Source organism: Melanerpes formicivorus, unplaced genomic scaffold (genome assembly GCF_026170545.1).
Source record: "Melanerpes formicivorus ecotype bairdi unplaced genomic scaffold, bMelFor1.0.p_v2 SCAF_2872, whole genome shotgun sequence".
In the NCBI taxonomy this organism is placed as follows: Eukaryota; Metazoa; Chordata; class Aves; order Piciformes; family Picidae; genus Melanerpes; species Melanerpes formicivorus.
In genome coordinates this window covers 6,022-25,602 of record NW_027145223.1, presented here as the reverse complement: position 1 = coordinate 25,602, position 19,581 = coordinate 6,022, and the positions used below count along the sequence as shown (strand labels likewise).

Here is a 19,581-nt window from a genome sequence, read left to right as displayed (position 1 = left end):
GCACACAGCAGAACCCTCTTGAGCTGAGCTGCTTTATTTGCTGCCAGAGCAGCCCCCAACAGCTTCTGAACCCCCCACCCCCCAGCCCCCCCCCGAGGCTGGGAGCCCTCCAGGTGCTGAACGTGGGGGGAGGGGAGGCTCAGGGCTGGGTGTGGAGGAGGAGGAGGAAGGCTGAACCCAAAGCAACCCTTCCCCAGGCCCCCAGGCTGGGTGAAGCCTCCTCTGCTGCCCTGGGAGCAGTTTGCTGCCGGTGGCCTCCAGCTGGCAGCAAACAAACCAAAGCTGCAGAGCAGGGGAAAGGTTCCAAAGGTTCCTGCAGCAGCTTCTGGAGCAGGAGGTGGAGGCTCCCCTCCTGCCTTGCTCCTTCCAAGGCTGCTCCCTTCCCCCCTCCTCCTCCTCCTCCTCCTCCTCCTCCTCCCCACCCCTGCTTTGGAAGCAGCCAGGGACCCTGCTGCCCCTGCCTGGAGGGGGAGTCACTGACTCAGGAGGTGCCCCCTGCAAGGAGCTGAGAGTGCTGAGCCCCAGAGCAGCTGCAAGGCTCAGCCTGAAACTGCTGAGCCCCTTCCCCCCCACCCCCCAAGCCTGAGAGCCCAGAGCCTCCCCAGACTGCATCCTGCAGAGCCCAGCAAGGAGCCTGCTGCTGGGGGCAGGCCCTGCAGACCACCACCCAAGTGCTCCCCAGGAGGCACCCAAAGCTCTCAGCCACCCCCAGTCTGAGCCTCCTTGCTTCCCTTGGAGGGTTGCTGCTCCCTGCCCAGAGGTCCATCAGGGCCTCAGCTCTGCCCTCAGGCCCTGGTGGCTCCCCCCAGCGGCAGGGAGGGAGAGGAGAGGCAGCAGGCCAGGGGCAGCTGTGGAGTTGGTGCTGCAGTCCACGTAGTGGTAAGTCTCCAGGGCACTCTGGCTGCTGTGGCCAATGTAGGAGAGCTTCACCACGGTCCTGGGGGGGGGAAGGAGAAGCCTGGTGGGGGTGGGGGCAGCAGCAGCAGCAGCAGCAGCAGCCCCCCCCCCCCAAACCACCAGGGGGGCAGAGATCTTTTAAGCTCAGCCAGCCCAGCTCCCACCCCAGGGCACCACCAAGCCCTGGCCCCTCAGCACCACAGGGCCCAGGAACCCCTCCAGGGAGGGAGGCTGCCCCTGGGCAGCCTGGGCCAGGCCTGAGGGGGCATAAATTGTTGCTGGGGGCAGGCTGAGGCCATCTCCCCCTGTGGCATCCCTTGGGGCAGCAGAGCTCAGCCCCCCCTGGCCCCAGGGCTCCTCTCAGGCACTTGCAGGGAGCCAGGATGGTCTCCCCCTCAGCCTCCTCTCCCCCAGCCCCTTCCCCAGCTCCCTTTGCCCTCCCCTGCCCCTGAGGAGCCCAAGGCTGCCCCCAGGCTGCCAGCTGTGCCCCCCCCCAGTGCCCAGCCCAGGGGGGGCTCTGGCCCAGTCCCTCTCCCCCTGCCCTCTCCTTGCCTCAGCCTCTGGCTCTGGACACTTGGCTGCCCCAGAGGCTGGCTCCAGTTGCCCAGGGCTGGGCTGCAGTGGCCACCACCTCCTCCCCCTGCTCTCCCCCTGCTGCCTTCAGCCAGCAGCCCTCCCAGGGCTGGGCAGTGCTGAGCAGAGGCCAAGCTCCCTCAGGCAGGGCCAGGCTGCAGCCCTGGGCAGTGCCAGCCTGAGCAGCAGGGCTCAGGGAGCTCTTTCCAGGCTGCAGCCTGGGGCTGCCCCCTCCCTGGAGGTGCTGAGGGCCAGGCTGGATGAGGCCCTGAGCAGCCTGGGGCCGGGGGGAGCTGGCCCTGGGGGCAGGGCAGGAGGCTTGGAGCTGGCTGAGCCTGCAGCTCCCTCTCCCCCCCCCAGCCCCACTCCATGGCTCCCTGCTGCCCTCTGAGGCCCTTGCTCAGAGCCAGGCAGAGGAGCAGAGGAGCCACAACCTCCCCAGCAGCCCTGGAGCAGCCTCCCCTGCCTGGGCAGGGGCACCAAGGCCCCCCCAGGGCTTCTCTCCCTGCCTGGGGGGGGCGCTGCAGCCCCCTGGGAGGGCAGCTCCTGGAGCTCCTCTGCCAGGCTGCCTCCTCCCACGGAGCTGACTGCAGCCAACCCCCCCAGAAATGCCCCTGGGGAGGGGGAGGAGGGAGGGCAGATGACCTTCATCTTCCTCCAGGAAGCACCAAGCCTTGGGGAGGGAGAGGAGAGAGCCCTGGGAAGAGCCCCAGCAGGGGATGGAGGCAAGGAGGGAGCAGAGGAGGAGGAGGAGGAAGGGCAAACAGCTCCTGCAAGCCTCCTGCTGCTGCCTTGCTGCCCTCTGAGGCCCTTGCTCAGAGCCAGGCAGAGGAGCAGAGGAGCCACAACCTCCCCAGCAGCCCTGGAGCAGCCTCCCTGCCTGGGCAGGGGCACCAAGGCCCCCCCAGGGCTTCTCTCCCTGCCTGGGGGGGGGCGCTGCAGCCCCCTGCTGGCCTCTGGGGCCCCTGCTCAGCAGCCAGGCAGAGGAGCAGTGGAGCCACTCTCCCCTCAGCCTCCTCAAGCTCTCTCAGGAGCTCCTCAAGCATCCCAGCAGCTTCTACACTCAGCACAGCTCCTCTGGGCCCTGCACAGCTGCAGCTGCCCCGAGGCCTCTGCAGGGCCAGGCAGAGCTGGAGCTGGAGCTCAGCACCCCCCAGGGGGCACAGCCTGCAGTCTCCTCCTCCCCAGCTGACTCCTCAGGCCCCTCTGTGGCAGCTGGGGGTGGGAGGCTGGCAGGGGGAGGCAGGCTGGGGGGCTGGCCAAGAGCGCTGCAGCAGGCTGCCCAGGATGGTGCTTGAGCTCCCACCCCTGGAGACCTACCAGGTGAGGCTCAGCAGGGCTCTGGGCTGACCTTGGAGGTCTCTCCCAGCCTGGCTGCTCCTGTCATCTAGTGGAGGAGCTCTGGAGGGGGCTGTGAGCAGCCTGGGCTGGTGGGAGGGCTCCCTGCCCAGGGCAGGGGGGCTGGGACTGGCTGAGCCTTCAGCTCCCTTCCTGCCCTGGCAGCTCTGTGTCCCTGCTGCCTGCAGGGGAGGGGGGGGTTGGACTGGATGCCCTTTGGAGCTCCCTCCCCAGCCCACAGCACCTGTGCCCCCCTCCCTCCCAGCTCTGCTGTGGCAGCAGGAAGGCAGCAGAGCCCTTCCCTACCTCATGAAGATGACAATGTTGTGGACCTTCACCTTGGGGGAAGCTGCAGAAGAAACTGGGAGGGAAGAAAAGAGAGCAAGAGGCAGAGGCAGGTCAGGAGGGCTGCAGGCAGCTGGGGGCTCCTGGGGGCTCCTGCTGGCTCCTGCTGGCTCCTGGGGGCTGCTGCTGGCTCCTGGGGGCTGCTGCCCCTCTTTGGGGCCAACCCAGCTCCAGCTTTGGGGCCCAAGAGCCAGCTCACCGACCTGCCCCCAGGGCCTCTCTCAGCTCCTTGCCAGCCAGGGAGCAGAGAACCCAGCCCCAGCCCTTCCCTCCCTCCCTCCCCCAGCCAGCAGATGCTTACTACACATAGGAGAAAGATCCTCCCAGCTCTGCCTTCACTGTGAAGTTCACCTGGGAGAGAGGGCAACAAAGAGCCAGCTGGGGGCTGGGGTCCTGCTGGGAGTAACTCAGAGCTTGCTCTGAGTAGCAGAGAGCTGCACAGGGGAGCTAAGCCTCACTTGAACCACAGCAGCAGAGCTCTGAGGGTCCAGAGAGAGCCAACCCCAACCCCAGCTGGGGCTGGAGTCCTGCTGGGAGTAACTCAGAGCTTGCTCTGGGAAGCAGAGAGCTGCACAGTGGAGGTTTAAACCACAGCAGCAGAGCTCTAAGGGTCCAGACAGAACCAACCCCACCCCCAGCTGGGGCTGGGGTCCTGCTGGGAGTAACTCAGAGCTTGCTCTGGGAAGCAGAGAGCTACACAGGGGAAGTTAAACCACAGCAGCAGAACCCCAAGGGTCCAGAGAGAGCCAACCCCAACCCCAGCTGGATCCTTCTGGGCTGCTGGAAGTAACTCAGAGCTTGCTCTAAGGGTCCAGAGAGAACCAACCCCAACCCCAGCTGGGGCTGGAGTCCTGCTGGGAGTAACCCAGAGCTTGCTCTGAGTAGCAGAGAGCTACACAGTGGAGCTAAGCCCCACTTAAACCACAGCAGCAGAGCCCCAAGGGTCCAGAGAGAGCCAACCCCAACCCCAGCTGAATCCTTCTGGGCTGCTGGAAGTAACTCAGAGCTTGCTCTGAGTAGCAGAGAGCTGCACAGTGGAGCTAAGCCTCACTTAAACCACACCAGCAGAGCTCTAAGGGTCCTGTCTGGACCACCCCCAGCTGGGGCTGGAGTCCACAGGTTGCTCTGGGAAGCAGAGAGCTGCACAGTGGAAGCTAAACCACAGCAGCAGAGCCCCAAGGGTCCAGAGAGAACCAACCCCAACCCCAGCTGGGTCCTTCTGGGCTGCTGGGAGTAACTCAGAGCTTGCTCTGGGAAGCAGAGAGCTGCACAGTGGAAGCCTAAAACCACAGCAGCAGAGCCCTAAGGGTCCAGAGAGAACCAACCCCAACCCCAGCTGGGTCCTTCTGGGCTGCTGGGAGTAACTCAGAGCTTGCTCTAAGGGTCCAGAGGGAGCCAACCCCAACCCCAGCTGGGGCTGGAGTCCAGCTGGGAGTAACTCAGAGCTTGCTCTGAGTAGCAGAGAGCTGCACAGTGGAGCTAAGCCTCACTTAAACCACACCAGCAGAGCTCTAAGGGTCCTGTCTGGACCACCCCCAGCTGGGGCTGGAGTCCTTCTGGGAGTAACCCCACAGGTTGCTCTGAGTAGCAGAGAGCTGCACAGGGGAGCTAAGCCTCACTTGAACCACAGCAGCAGAGCTCTAAGGGTCCAGAGAGAGCCAACCCCAACCCCAGCTGGGGCTGGAGTCCACAGGTTGCTCTGGGAAGCAGAGAGCTGCACAGTGGAAGTTAAACCACAGCAGCAGAACCCCAAGGGTCCTGCCTGGACCACCCCCAGCTGGGGCTGGAGTCCTTCTGGGCTGCTGGAAGTAACTCAAAGCTTGCTCTGAGTAGCAGAGAGCTACACAGTGGAGGTTAAACCACAGCAGCAGAACCCCAAGGGTCCAGAGAGAGCCAACCCCAACCCCAGCTGGATCCTTCTGGGCTGCTGGAAGTAACTCAGAGCTTGCTCTAAGGGTCCAGAGAGAACCAACCCCACCCCCCAGCTGGGGCTGGAGTCCTGCTGGGAGTAACCCACAGGTTGCTCTGAGTAGCAGAGAGCTGCACAGTGGAGCTAAGCCTCACTTAAACCACAGCAGCAGAGCCCCAAGGGTCCAGAGAGAGCCAACCCCAACCCCAGCTGGGGCTGGAGTCCTGCTGGGAGTAACTCAAAGCTTGCTCTGGGAAGCAGAGAGCTACACAGTGGAGGTTAAACCACACCAGCAGAGCCCCAAGGGTCCAGAGGGAGCCAACCCCAACCCCAGCTGGATCCTTCTGGGCTGCTGGAAGTAACTCAGAGCTTGCTCTAAGGGTCCAGAGAGAACCAACCCCACCCCACCAGCTGGGGCTGGAGTCCTGCTGGGAGTAACCCAGAGCTTGCTCTGAGTAGCAGAGAGCTACACAGTGGAGCTAAGCCCCACTTAAACCACAGCAGCAGAGCTCTAAGGGTCCAGAGAGAGCCAACCCCACCCCCAGCTGGGGCTGGAGTCCTGCTGGGAGTAACTCAGAGCTTGCTCTAAGGGTCCAGAGAGAGCCAACCCCAACCCCAGCTGGGGCTGGAGTCCTGCTGGGAGTAACTCAGAGCTTGCTCTGAGTAGCAGAGAGCTGCACAGTGGAGTTTAAACCACAGCAGCAGAGCTCTAAGGGTCCAGAGAGAGCCAACCCCCAACCCCAGCTGGGGCTGGAGTCCTGCTGGGAGTAACTCAGAGCTTGCTCTGAGTAGCAGAGAGCTACACAGTGGAGCTAAGCCCCACTTAAACCACAGCAGCAGAGCTCTAAGGGTCCAGAGAGAGCCAACCCCAACCCCAGCTGGGGCTGGAGTCCTGCTGGGAGTAACTCAGAGCTTGCTCTGGGAAGCAGAGAGCTGCACAGTGGAGGTTAAAGCACAGCAGCAGAGCCCTAAGGGTCCAGACAGAACCAACCCCAACCCCAGCTGGGGCTTGAGTCCTGCTGGGAGTAACTCAGAGCTTGCTCTGAGTAGCAGAGAGCTGCACAGTGGAGCTAAGCCTAACTTGAACCACAGCAGCAGAGCCCTAAGGGTCCAGACAGAACCAACCCCAACCCCAGCTGGGTCCTCCTGGGCTGCTGGGAGTAACCCACAGGCTGCTCTGAGTAGCAGAGAGCTACACAGTGGAGCTAAGCCCTCACTTGAACCACACCAGCAGAGCCCTAAGGGTCCAGAGAGAGCCAACCCCAACCCCAGCTGGGGCTGGAGTCCTGCTGGGAGTAACCCACAGGCTGCTCTGAGTAGCAGAGAGCTACACAGTTGGAGCTAAGCCTCACTTGAACCACAGCAGCAGAGCCCTAAGGGTCCAGAGGGAGCCAACCCCAACCCCAGCTGGGGCTGGAGTCCTGCTGGGAGTAAACCCACAGGTTGCTCTGAGTAGCAGAGAGCTGCACAGTGGAAGTTAAACCACAGCAGCAGAGCCCTAAGGGTCCAGAGAGAGCCAACCCCAACCCCAGCTGGGTCCTTCTGGGCTGCTGGGGAGTAACTCAGAGCTTGCTCTAAGGGTCCAGAGAGAGCCAACCCCAACCCCAGCTGGGACTGGAGTCCTGCTGGGAGTAACTCAAAGCTTGCTCTGGGAAGCAGAGAGCTACACAGTGGAGGTTAAACCACACCAGCAGAGCCCCAAGGGTCCAGAGGGAGCCAACCCCAACCCCAGCTGGATCCTTCTGGGCTGCTGGGAGTAACTCAGAGCTTGCTCTGAGTAGCAGAGAGCTACACAGGGGAAGTTAAACCACAGCAGCAGAGCTCTAAGGGTCCAGAGAGAGCCAACCCCAACCCCAGCTGGGTCCTTCTGGGCTGCTGGGAGTAACTCAGAGCTTGCTCTGGGAAGCAGAGAGCTACACAGTGGAGGTTAAAGCACAGCAGCAGAGCCCTAAGGGGTCCAGACAGAACAAACCCCACCCCCAGCTGGGGCTGGAGTCCTGCTGGGAGTAACCCACAGGCTGCTCTGTGTAGCAGAGAGCTGCACAGTGGAGCTAAGCCTCACTTGAACCACACCAGCAGAGCCCCAAGGGTCCAGAGAGAGCCAACCCCAACCCCAGCTGGGGCTGGAGTCCTGCTGGGAGTAGCTCAGAGCTTGCTCTGAGTAGCAGGGAGCTGCACAGTGGAGGTTAAAGCACAGCAGCAGAGCCCTAAGGGTCCAGACAGAACCAACCCCAACCCCAGCTGGGTCCTCCTGGGCTGCTGGGAGTAACCCACAGGCTGCTCTGGGAAGCAGAGAGCTACACAGTGGAGGTTAAACCACACCAGCAGAGCTCTAAGGGTCCAGAGAGAGCCAACCCCAACCCCAGCTGGGGCTTGAGTCCTGCTGGGAGTAACTCAGAGCTTGCTCTGAGTAGCAGAGAGCTGCACAGGGGAAGTTAAACCACAGCAGCAGAGCCCTAAGGGTCCAGAGAGAGCCAACCCCAACCCCAGCTGGGGCTTGAGTCCTGCTGGGAGTAACCCAGAGCTTGCTCTGAGTAGCAGAGAGCTGCACAGTGGAGCTAAGCCTAACTTTAAACCACAGCAGCAGAGCCCCAAGGGTCCTGCCTGGACCACCCCCAGCTGGGGCTAGAGTCCTTCTGGGCTGCTGGGAGTAGCTCAGAGCTTGCTCTGAGTAGCAGAGAGCTGCACAGTGGAGCTAAGCCTCACTTGAACCACAGCAGCAGAGCCCTAAGGGTCCAGAGAGAGCCAACCCCAACCCCAGCTGGGGCTGGAGTCCACAGGTTGCTCTGGGAAGCAGAGAGCTGCACAGTGGAAGTTAAACCACAGCAGCAGAGCCCCAAGGGCCCTGCCTGGAGAGCACCCCCCCAGGTGAAGTGCTGGCAGGGCCCAGGCTGGCTGCTGGCTGTGGGGAGCAGCAGGGAGGGCAGGAGGCAGCTGGGTACCAGTTTGTCACCGGCGGGGGCTGGGATGCTGGAGAGGTTGGAGAGCTGCTGGCTTCCCACCACTGTGTTCATGTACTGCACCTGGCTGCTCAGGCTGGGCACTGCCACCGAGTAGAAGTTGGAGTTCTTGATCCTCAGGGTGGCCTGGAGGGGGTGGGGGGGAAGGGAGAGGAGTGAGGAGGAGGAGCAGGGAGCCCCCTGGCGCCACAGCATGGGGGAGCAGCATGGAGCAGCAGGCAGGCAGGGGGAGCAGGGGGAGCAGCAGCAGCACCAAGAGGAGCAGCAGCAGCACCAAGAGGAGCAGCAGCAGCACCAAGAGGAGCAGCAGCAGCACCAAGAGGAGCAGCAGCAGCACCAAGAGGAGCAGCAGCAGCACCAAGAGGAGCAGCAGCAGCACCAAGAGGAGCAGCAGCAGCACCAAGAGGAGCAGCAGCAGCACCAAGAGGAGCAGCAGCAGCACCAAGAGGAGCAGCAGCAGCAGCACCAAGAGGAGCAGCAGCAGCACCAGGCAGGGGGAGCAGCAGCAGCACCAGGCAGGGGGAGCAGCAGCAGCAGCAGGCAGGGGGAGCAGCAGCAGCAGCAGGCAGGGGGAGCAGCAGCAGCAGGCAGGGGGGAGCAGCAGCAGCAAGCAGGCAGGGAGCAGCAGCAGCAGCAGCAGGCAGGGGGAGCAGCAGCAGCAGCAGGCAGGGAGCAGCAGCAGCAGCAGCAGGCAGGGGGAGCAGCAGCAGCAGCACCAGGCAGGGGGAGCAGCAGCAGCAGCACCAAGGGGGAGCAGCAGCAGCAGCAGGCAGGGGGAGCAGCAGCAGCAGGCAGGGGGAGCAGCAGCAGCACCAGGCAGGGGGAGCAGCAGCAGCACCAGGCAGGGGGAGCAGCAGCAGCAGGCAGGGGGAGCAGCAGCAGCAGCAGGCAGGGGGAGCAGCAGCAGCACCAGGCAGGGGGAGCAGCAGCAGCACCAGGCAGGGGAGCAGCAGCAGCAGGCAGGGGGAGCAGCAGCAGCAGCAGGCAGGGGGAGCAGCAGCAGCAGCAGGCAGGGGGAGCAGCAGCAGCACCAGGCAGGGGGAGCAGCAGCACCAGGCAGGGGGAGCAGCAGCAGCAGCAGGCAGGGGGAGCAGCAGCAGCAGCACCAAGGGGGAGCAGCAGGGCAGGGGGAGGCAGCAGCAGCAGCAGCAGGCAGGGGGAGCAGCAGCAGCACCAGGCAGGGGGAGCAGCAGCAGCACCAGGCAGGGGGAGCAGCAGCAGCAGCAGCAGCAGGCAGGGGGAGCAGCAGCAGCAGCAGCAGCAGGCAGGGGGAGCAGCAGCAGCAGCAGCAGCAGGCAGGGGGAGCAGCAGCAGCAGCAGCAGCAGGCAGGGGGAGCAGCAGCAGCAGCAGCAGGCAGGGGGAAGCAGCAGCAGCACCAGGCAGGGGGGAGCAGCAGCAGCACCAGGCAGGGGGAGCAGCAGCAGCTCCAGGCAGGGGGGAGCAGCAGGCAGGGGGAGCAGCAGCAGCAGCAGCAGGCAGGGGGAGCAGCAGCAGCAGCACCAAGGGGGAGCAGCAGCAGCAGCAGCAGACAGGGGGAGCAGCAGCAGCACCAGGCAGGGGGAGCAGCAGCAGCAGCACCAGGCAGGGGGAGCAGCAGCAGCAGCAGGCAGGGGGGAGCAGCAGCAGCAGTAGCAGGCAGGGTGGAGCAGCAGCAGCAGCACCAGGCAGGGGGAGCAGCAGCAGCAGCACCAGGCAGGGGGAGCAGCAGCAGCAGCACCAAGGGGGAGCAGCAGCAGCACCAAGGGGGAGCAGCAGCAGCAGCACCAGGCAGGGGGAGCAGCAGCAGCAGCACCAAGGGGGAGCAGCAGCAGCAGCACCAAGGGGGGAGCAGCAGCAGCAGCAGGCAGGGGGAGCAGCAGCAGCAGCAGGCAGGGGGAGCAGCAGCAGCAGCAGCAGGCAGGGGGAGCAGCAGCAGCAGCAGCAGGCAGGGGGAGCAGCAGCAGCTCCAGGCAGGGGGAGCAGCAGCAGCAGCACCAGGCAGGGGGAGCAGCAGCAGCAGCAGCAGGCAGGGGGAGCAGCAGCAGCAGCAGCAGGCAGGGGGAGCAGCAGCAGCAGCAGCAGGCAGGGGGAGCAGCAGCAGCTCCAGGCAGGGGGAGCAGCAGCAGCAGCACCAGGCAGGGGGAGCAGCAGCACCAGGCAGGGGGAGCAGCAGCAGCACCAGGCAGAGGGAGCAGCAGCAGCAGCAGCAGGCAGGGGGAGCAGCAGCAGCAGCAGCAGCAGGCAGGGGGAGCAGCAGCAGCAGGCAGGGGGAGCAGCAGCAGCAGGCAGGGGGAGCAGCAGCAGCAGGCAGGGGGAGCAGCAGCAGCAGGCAGGGGGAGCAGCAGCAGCAGGCAGGGGGAGCAGCAGCAGCAGGCAGGGGGAGCAGCAGCAGCAGCAGGCAGGGGGAGCAGCAGCAGCAGCAGGCAGGGGGAGCAGCAGCAGCAGGCAGGGGGAGCAGCAGCAGCAGCAGGCAGGGGGAGCAGCAGCAGCAGCAGGCAGGGGGAGCAGCAGCAGCAGCAGGCAGGGGGAGCAGCAGCAGCAGCAGGCAGGGGGAGCAGCAGCAGCACCAAGAGGAGCAGCAGCAGCAGCAGCAGGCAGGGGGAGCAGCAGCAGCAGCAGGCAGGGGGAGCAGCAGCAGCAGCAGGCAGGGGGAGCAGCAGCAGCAGCAGGCAGGGGGAGCAGCAGCAGCAGCACCACCAAGGGGGAGCAGCAGCAGCAGGCAGGGGGAGCAGCAGCAGCAGCAGCAGGCAGGGGGGAGCAGCAGCAGCAGCAGCAGGCAGGGGGAGCAGCAGCAGCAGCAGCAGGCAGGGGGAGCAGCAGCAGCAGCACCAGGCAGGGGGAGCAGCAGCAGCAGCACCAGGCAGGGGGAGCAGCAGCAGCAGCACCAGGCAGGGGGAGCAGCAGCAGCAGCAGCAGGCAGGGGGAGCAGCAGCAGCAGCACCAAGGGGGAGCAGCAGCAGCAGCACCAAGGGGGAGCAGCAGCAGGCAGGGGGAGCAGCAGCAGCAGCAGCAGGCAGGGGGAGCAGCAGCAGCACCAGGCAGGGGGAGCAGCAGCAGCACCAGGCAGGGGGAGCAGCAGCAGCACCAGGCAGGGGGAGCAGCAGCAGCAGCAGCAGGCAGGGGGAGCAGCAGCAGCAGCAGCAGGCAGGGGGAGCAGCAGCAGCAGGCAGGGGGAGCAGCAGCAGCAGCAGGCAGGGGGAGCAGCAGCAGCTGCAGCAGGCAGGGGGAGCAGCAGCAGCTGCAGCAGGCAGGGGGAGCAGCAGCAGCAGCAGGCAGGGGGAGCAGCAGCACCAGGCAGGGGGAGCAGCAGCAGCAGCACCAGGCAGGGAGCAGCAGCAGCACCAGGCAGGGGGAGGAGCAGCAGCACCAGGCAGGGGGAGCAGCAGCAGCAGCACCAGGCAGGGGGAGCAGCAGCAGCAGCACCAGGCAGGGGGAGCAGCAGCAGCAGCACCAGGCAGGGGGAGCAGCAGCAGCAGCACCAGGCAGGGAGCAGCAGCAGCAGCACCAGGCAGGGAGCAGCAGCAGCAGCACCAGGCAGGGAGCAGCAGCAGCAGCACCAAGGGGGAGCAGCAGCAGCAGCAGCAGGCAGGGGGAGCAGCAGCAGCAGCACCAGGCAGGGGGAGCAGCAGCAGCAGCAGCAGGCAGGGGGAGCAGCAGCAGCAGCAGCAGGCAGGGGGAGCAGCAGCAGCAGCAGCAGGCAGGGGGAGCAGCAGCAGCAGCAGGCAGGGGGAGCAGCAGCAGCACCAGGCAGGGGGAGCAGCAGCAGCAGCAGCAGGCAGGGGGAGCAGCAGCAGCAGCAGCAGGCAGGGGGAGCAGCAGCAGCAGCAGGCAGGGGGGGGGAGCAGCAGCTCCAGGCAGGGGGAGCAGCAGCAGCTCCAGGCAGGGGGAGCAGCAGCAGCTCCAGGCAGGGAGCAGCAGCAGCAGCAGGCAGGGGGAGCAGCAGCAGCAGCAGGCAGGGGGAGCAGCAGCAGCAGGCAGGGGGAGCAGCAGCAGCAGGCAGGGGGAGCAGCAGCAGCAGGCAGGGGGAGCAGCAGCAGCAGGCAGGGGGAGCAGCAGCAGCAGCAGCAGGCAGGGGGAGCAGCAGCAGCAGCAGGCAGGGGGAGCAGCAGCAGCAGCAGCAGGCAGGGGGAGCAGCAGCAGCAGCACCAGGCAGGGGGAGCAGCAGCAGCACCAGGCAGGGGGAGCAGCAGCAGCACCAGGCAGGGAGCAGCAGCAGCACCAGGCAGGGGGAGCAGCAGCAGCAGCAGCAGGCAGGGGGAGCAGCAGCAGCAGCAGCAGGCAGGGGGAGCAGCAGCAGCAGGCAGGGGGAGCAGCAGCAGCAGGCAGGGGGAGCAGCAGCAGCACCAGGCAGGGGGAGCAGCAGCAGCACCAGGCAGGGGGAGCAGCAGCAGCACCAGGCAGGGGGAGCAGCAGCAGCAGCAGGCAGGGGGAGCAGCAGCAGCACCAGGCAGGGGGAGCAGCAGCAGCAGGCAGGGGGAGCAGCAGCAGCAGGCAGGGGGAGCAGCAGCAGCAGGCAGGGGGAGCAGCAGCAGCAGCAGCAGGCAGGGAGCAGCAGCAGCACCAAGGGGGAGCAGCAGCAGCACCAGGCAGGGAGCAGCAGCAGCACCAGGCAGGGGGAGCAGCAGCACCAGGCAGGGAGCAGCAGCACCAGGCAGGGGGAGCAGCAGCAGCACCAGGCAGGGAGCAGCAGCAGCACCAGGCAGGGGGAGCAGCAGCAGCAGCACCAGGCAGGGGGAGCAGCAGCAGCAGCAGCAGGCAGGGGGAGCAGCAGCAGCAGCACCAAGGGGGAGCAGCAGCAGCAGCAGCAGGCAGGGGGAGCAGCAGCAGCAGCAGCAGGCAGGGGGAGCAGCAGCAGCAGGCAGGGGGAGCAGCAGCAGCAGCAGCAGGCAGGGGGAGCAGCAGCACCAGGCAGGGGGAGCAGCAGCACCAGGCAGGGGGAGCAGCACCAGGCAGGGGGAGCAGCACCAGGCAGGGGGAGCAGCACCAGGCAGGGGGAGCAGCAGCAGCAGCAGCAGGCAGGGGGAGCAGCAGCAGCAGGCAGGGGGAGCAGCAGCAGCAGCAGGCAGGGGGAGCAGCAGCACCAGGCAGGGGGAGCAGCAGCACCAGGCAGGGGGGAGCAGCACCAGGCAGGGGGAGCAGCACCAGGCAGGGGGAGCAGCAGCAGGCAGGGGGAGCAGCAGCAGGCAGGGGGAGCAGCAGCAGCAGCAGCAGGCAGGGGGAGCAGCAGCAGCAGCAGCAGGCAGGGGGAGCAGCAGCAGCAGGCAGGGGGAGCAGCAGCACCAGGCAGGGGGAGCAGCAGCACCAGGCAGGGGGAGCAGCAGCAGCAGCAGCAGGCAGGGGGAGCAGCAGCAGCAGCAGCAGGCAGGGGGAGCAGCAGCACCAGGCAGGGGGAGCAGCAGCACCAGGCAGGGGGAGCAGCAGCAGCAGCAGGCAGGGGGAGCAGCAGCAGCAGCAGCAGGCAGGGGGAGCAGCAGCAGCAGCAGGCAGGGGGAGCAGCAGCAGCAGCAGCAGGCAGGGGGAGCAGCAGCAGCAGCAGGCAGGGAGCAGCAGCAGCAGGCAGGGGGAGCAGCAGCAGCAGCAGGCAGGGGGAGCAGCAGCAGCAGGCAGGGGGAGCAGCAGCAGCACCAGGCAGGGGGAGCAGCAGCAGCACCAGGCAGGGGGAGCAGCAGCAGCACCAGGCAGGGGGAGCAGCAGCACCAGGCAGGGGGAGCAGCAGCAGCAGCAGGCAGGGGGAGCAGCAGCAGCAGCAGCAGGCAGGGGGAGCAGCAGCAGCAGCAGGCAGGGGGAGCAGCAGCAGCAGGCAGGGGGAGCAGCAGCAGCAGGCAGGGGGAGCAGCAGCAGCAGGCAGGGGGAGCAGCAGCAGCAGCAGGCAGGGGGAGCAGCAGCAGCAGGCAGGGGGAGCAGCAGCAGCACCAGGCAGGGGGAGCAGCAGCAGCACCAGGCAGGGGGAGCAGCAGCAGCACCAGGCAGGGGGAGCAGCAGCAGCAGCACCAGGCAGGGGGAGCAGCAGCAGCAGCAGGCAGGGGGAGCAGCAGCAGCAGCAGGCAGGGAGCAGCAGCAGCAGGCAGGGGGAGCAGCAGCAGCAGCAGGCAGGGGGAGCAGCAGCAGCAGCAGGCAGGGGGAGCAGCAGCAGCAGGCAGGGGGAGCAGCAGCAGCAGGCAGGGGGAGCAGCAGCAGCAGGCAGGGGGAGCAGCAGCAGCAGGAGGCAGGGGGAGCAGCAGCAGCAGGCAGGGGGAGCAGCAGCAGCAGGCAGGGGGAGCAGCAGCAGCACCAGGCAGGGGGAGCAGCAGCAGCACCAGGCAGGGGGGAGCAGCAGCAGCAGCACCAGGCAGGGGGAGCAGCAGCAGCAGCAGGCAGGGGGAGCAGCAGCAGCACCAGGCAGGGGGAGCAGCAGCAGCAGCAGCAGGCAGGGGGAGCAGCAGCAGCAGCAGGCAGGGGGAGCAGCAGCAGCAGCAGGCAGGGGGAGCAGCAGCAGCAGCAGGCAGGGAGCAGCAGCAGCAGGCAGGGGGAGCAGCAGCAGCAGGCAGGGGGAGCAGCAGCAGCAGCAGGCAGGGAGCAGCAGCAGCAGCAGGCAGGGAGCAGCAGCAGCAGCAGGCAGGGGGAGCAGCAGCAGCAGCAGGCAGGGGGAGCAGCAGCACCAGGCAGGGGGAGCAGCAGCAGCACCAGGCAGGGGGAGCAGCAGGAGCAGCACCAGGCAGGGGGAGCAGCAGGAGCAGCACCAGGCAGGGGGAGCAGCAGCAGCACCAGGCAGGGGGAGCAGCAGCAGCAGCAGCAGGCAGGGGGAGCAGCAGCAGCAGCAGGCAGGGGGAGCAGCAGCAGCAGCAGGCAGGGAGCAGCAGCAGCAGGCAGGGGGAGCAGCAGCAGGCAGGGGGAGCAGCAGCAGCAGGCAGGGGGAGCAGCAGCAGCAGGCAGGGGGAGCAGCAGCAGCAGCAGGCAGGGGGAGCAGCAGCAGCAGGCAGGGGGAGCAGCAGCAGCAGGCAGGGGGAGCAGCAGCAGCAGGCAGGGGGAGCAGCACCAGGCAGGGGGAGCAGCAGCAGCAGCACCAAGGGGGAGCAGCAGCAGCACCAAGGGGGAGCAGCAGCAGCACCAAGGGGGAGCAGCAGCAGCAGCACCAAGGGGGAGCAGCAGCAGCAGCACCAGGCAGGGAGCAGCAGCAGCAGCAGACAGGGGTAGCAGCAGCAGCAGCACCAGGCAGGGAGCAGCAGCAGCAGCAGACAGGGGTAGCAGCAGCAGCAGCACCAGGCAGGGAGCAGCAGCAGCACCAGGCAGGGGGAGCAGCACCAGGCAGGGGGAGCAGCACCAGGCAGGGGGAGCAGCACCAGGCAGGGGGAGCAGCACCAGGCAGGGGGAGCAGCACCAGGCAGGGGGAGCAGCACCAGGCAGGGGGAGCAGCAGCAGCAGCACCAGGCAGGGGGAGCAGCAGCAGCAGCACCAGGCAGGGGGAGCAGCAGCAGAGCCTTACAGTGATGGCCAGGAGCACCACGGAGTTCTTCCTGTCAAACCAGACCTGCACCACCTTGATGCCATCATCCTCCACCAGCACTGAGTGGGGGAAGAGGAAGAAGACCACCAGGCCTGAGAGCAGGAGGCAGAGCAGCACCGAGAGCAGGACGTAGAGCTTCCTGCAAGGGAAGGGCCCAGAGGGTCACAGAGCCTGGGGGCACCACCACCCAAGCTCCTCTGGGGCTCTGAGCAGCCTGGGCCAGGGGGAGGGGGTCCCATGGCAGGGGGGGGGTGGGAGCTGGATGAGCCCTGAGGTCCCTTCCAACCCTGACCACTCCCTGATTCTATCCCCCAGCCCCAGGCCAGGACCTTGAGAGCTCACCCAGAGCATGCCAGGGGCAGCCCCAGCCAGGGCAGGCTGCTGCCAGCCCCAGGCCAGCCTGACCCAGGGCCACAGGGGGGCAGCTCCAGGGCCACAGGGGGGGCAGCCCCAAGCTCCTCTGGGCAGCTCCAGGGCCACAGGGGGCAGCTCCAGGGCCACAGGGGGGGCAGCCCCAAGCTCCTCTGGGCAGCTCCAGGGCCACAGGGGGGGCAGCCCCAAGCTCCTCTGGGCAGCTCCAGGGCCACCAGGGGGGACAGCTCCAAGCTCCTCTGGGCAGCTCCAGGGCCACAGGGGGCAGCTCCAAGCTCCTCTGGGGGCAGCTCCAGGGCCACATGGGGGGGCAGCCCCAAGCTCCTCTGGGCAGCCCCAAGCTCCTCTGGGCAGCTCCAGGGCCACCAGGGAGCAGCTCCAGGGCCACAGGGGGGGCAGCTCCAGGGCCACAGGGGGGGCAGCTCCAGGGCCACAGGGGGGGGCAGCTCCAGGGCCACAGGGGGGGGCAGCTCCAGGGCCACCAGGGGGGGCAGCTCCAAGCTCCTCTGGGCAGCCTGGGCCAGGCTCCCCCCACCCTCCCTGAGCCTCAAACCACCTCCTCCTTGTCCTGCCCCGACAGGCCCTGCTCAAAACGCTGTCCCCAGCCCTCCCAGCACTGCTGTGGCCTCCTCTGGCCCTTAACAAGCCCAGGGCTGTGCTGAGGCCTCCAGAGCTGGCCCCAGCCCCTGCAGGGAGCAGCCCAGGGCACAGCTGGGGGCACTCACCCCCAGCACCCCCAAGCCCTTCTCCACAGTGGGGCAGACACCTGGGGGGGGGGGGAGGTTTGCCCCAAGCCTGGAGCAGGACCCTCCCCACCTGCAGCTGCCCCCCACCCCCAGAGCCAGCCCAGGCAGCACACAGGGGAGGTTTGTTCTGCCCTGGAGGCCACACAAGTGCTGCTCTCACTCCCTGACCCAGGTCTGGGCAGCCCCAGCTCAGTTTGTCCCCTGATGAGGAACCTCCAACCCATTTCCTAGGGGGGGGTTTTGTGTGTCCCCCCCCTCCCCAAAGTGCTTCCCCAAGCGGTTTTGGGTTCCCTCCCCCACCCCCCCCAGCTCTTTCCTCATCCTTAGCAGCTCCAGGAGAAGGGGCAGGGAGGTGTCAGAGGGATCATTGTCTGCAGGCTCAGCCCCGGCCCAGGGGGGCAGGGGGGGGGCTGGGGGCTTCCCAGGGAAGCGATTTCAAGGCAGAGCTTTGGAGTTTTGTGTTTGTTGGCAAAGCTCGGGGGGGGGGTGGGGGGCAGGGCAAACCAAACCCCGGGCCGGAGAGAGGAGGCTGCAGACAGGGGGAAGCAGAGGACAAAAGAGCTGCTGTGTGCCCGGACAAAGCCTGCCCTCAGCAGCCCCCCGCCCGCCCCCCACTCACGTCCTCCGGGGGCGCAGCCGCTGGTCGCTGTAGGGGATCAGAGCCACCAGCTCGTTCAGCTGCTCTGCAAGGCGGAGAGCAGCTCGTTAGGGCAGGGAGCAGCTCGTTAGGGCAGGGAGCAGCTCGTTAGGGCAGGGAGCAGCTCGTTAGGGCAGGGAGCAGCTCGTTAGGGCAGGGAGCAGCTCGTTAGGGCAGGGAGCAGCTCGTTAGGGCAGCCCCCAGCAGCCCAGGGGGGGTGGGGGGAGAGGAGGAACGTTGGATGCTAAGCGAAGGAGGCTTTGCAGCGCAGCTGAAGGGAAGAGCGCAGCCAGCAGGGCAAGGGAGGGCTCTGCTCGGCTCGGCTCTGCCCCAGGGAGCTGCAGGAGGAGGCCGGGGGGCAGATCTGGGCTCCCCCCAGCTGCAGAGAGAGAGCCCCGGGGCAGGGCTGCAGGGAGAGGGAGAGTCCCGGGGGGAGGGCTGCACGGAGAGGGAGAGCCCCGGGGGAGGGCTGCAGAGAGGGAGAGCCCCGGGGGCAGGGCTGCGCGGAGAGGGAGAGCCCCGGGGCAGGGCTGCGCGGAGAGGGAGAGCCCCGGGGCAGGGCTGCGCGGAGAGGGAGAGCCCCGGGGCAGGGGCTGCGCGGAGAGGGCGAGCCCCGGGGCAGGGCTGCGCGGACAGGGCGAGCCCCGGGGCAGGGCTGCGCGGACAGGGCGAGCCCCGGGGCAGGGCTGCGCGGACAGGGCGAGCCCCGGGGCAGGGCTGCGCGGACAGGGCGAGCCCCGGGGCAGGGCTGCGCGGACAGGGGCGAGCCCCGGGGCAGGGCTGCGCGGACAGGGCGAGCCCCGGGGCAGGGCTGCGCGGACAGGGCGAGCCCCGGGGCAGGGCTGCGCGGACAGGGCGAGCCCCGGGGCAGGGCTGCGCGGACAGGGCGAGCCCCGGGGCAGGGCTGCGCGGACAGGGCTGCACGGACGGGAGAGAGGGAGAGCCCTGGAGCAGCTCTGGGAGGAGCAGAGGCTGAGAGCCCTGGGGCTGAGAGCCTGCAGCAGAGCAGCCCCAGAGGGGCTCTGAGCAATGCTCAGCAAGAGCTGAAGGAGCTGGGGGTGGGGGGCAAGAGGCTGGGGCTGGCAGCTGCTGAGTGGTGCCCAGGGGCAGCCCAAGGGGCAGAGAGTGGAGGGCAGGAGGAGAAGTTTGGGGTGAGGCTGCTGGAGGCCTGGAGCAGGCTGAGCCCAGAGAGGTTGTGGAGAGCTTCCAACCCCCCCCTGGGCACTGTGCTCCTGGGCAAGCTGCTGGGGGAGCCCTGCTGGGGCAGGGGGAGCTCCAGAGGTCCCTTCCAGCCCCTCCAGGCTGGGCTCTGGGGATTCCCTGAGCTTCCTGCTGGGTTCCAGCCTGGGGCAAGCAGGTACCTGTGGGGATGCAGCCTGTGCCCTGGCAGGAGGGGCAGGTGATGCTGTCCTGCCCTGTGAACTCCACATAGGGGGAACCTGGCAATGGCCTCCACACGCTCCTGGCTGTGCAGCAAATCCTCCTCTTCCTCCCTCTCTTCCTCAGCCTTCTTCCTCTGCCTCGGAGGGAGGGTCAGGGACGGAGAGGGAGAGAGCAGAACCCATCCCTGGCTGCGGGGGGGAGGAGCCTGCGCAAACCCTGGGGGTGGAGGCGGCAGGAGCAGAGGCGGAGGTTCAGCAGCTGCAAGGAGCTGCAGCCCCCCGCCCCGCCCGCAGCCACCGGGGGGGAGACTTCCCCCCGCCCCCCCGCCACCGGGGGGGACGACTGCCCCCCACCCCCCGGGGGGGACGACTTCCCCCCGCCCGCAGCCACCGGGGGGACGACTCCCCCCCCGCCCCCCCACCCCCCCCCTTCCGCACCCCCCACCCCCCGGCGGGGTCCAGCCCCCCCATGCCCCGAACTGCTCCCCCTCCCAGCCCAGAGCACCCTGCTCGCCGACACCCCCTGCCCAGGGACGCCTCAGGGGTGGCTCAGATGCGGGAGACCCCCACCCCGGAGACCCCCTCCCCAAACCCCCACAGAGAGGTCTGCCCCCCCCCCCCCCCCTTCACGGACAGACCCCAGCCAAGGGGGGAGGGGGGCGGGGGGGGGCCCCCCCCAAAGGCTCCTCCGTACCCAGCAAGCCCAGGCCCCTCCAACCCCCCGCCGCGGCCTCGCGGCTTCCCGCGCAGTCGCCGTCGTTATGACAACCGCGCCGGGAGGCGGGGGAAGGGGGGGGCGGAGCTCCGCCCGACCCCCGCCCCTGACGCAGCCGGCGCACAGTTTGGATCAGAAATCATGGGGCAGGGAGGGACCGGAAGAGGGGCGGGGCGGGGCGATACATAAAGCCACGCCCCTTTCCGTCAACCCCCGCCCAATACAACGCCCGGCCGCGGCGCGG

The 19,581-nt window shown here is 67.8% G+C and overlaps 1 protein-coding gene across 1 annotated transcript; it reads right to left on the bottom strand.

Annotated features, from left to right (window-relative positions):
• Positions 1-583: 583 nt before the first annotated feature.
• Positions 584-18,839, bottom strand: LOC137440370 (transmembrane protein 106C-like; the record flags this gene model as incomplete). The annotated part of the gene is given in 9 exon segments (XM_068136654.1): positions 584-937; positions 3,115-3,152; positions 3,154-3,169; positions 3,455-3,504; positions 8,005-8,148; positions 15,465-15,624; positions 17,223-17,286; positions 18,602-18,674; positions 18,676-18,839. Coding segments are annotated over 9 exon segments (881 nt in total), but the record flags the coding sequence as incomplete, so codon positions are not given.
• Positions 18,840-19,581: the final 742 nt, after the last annotated feature.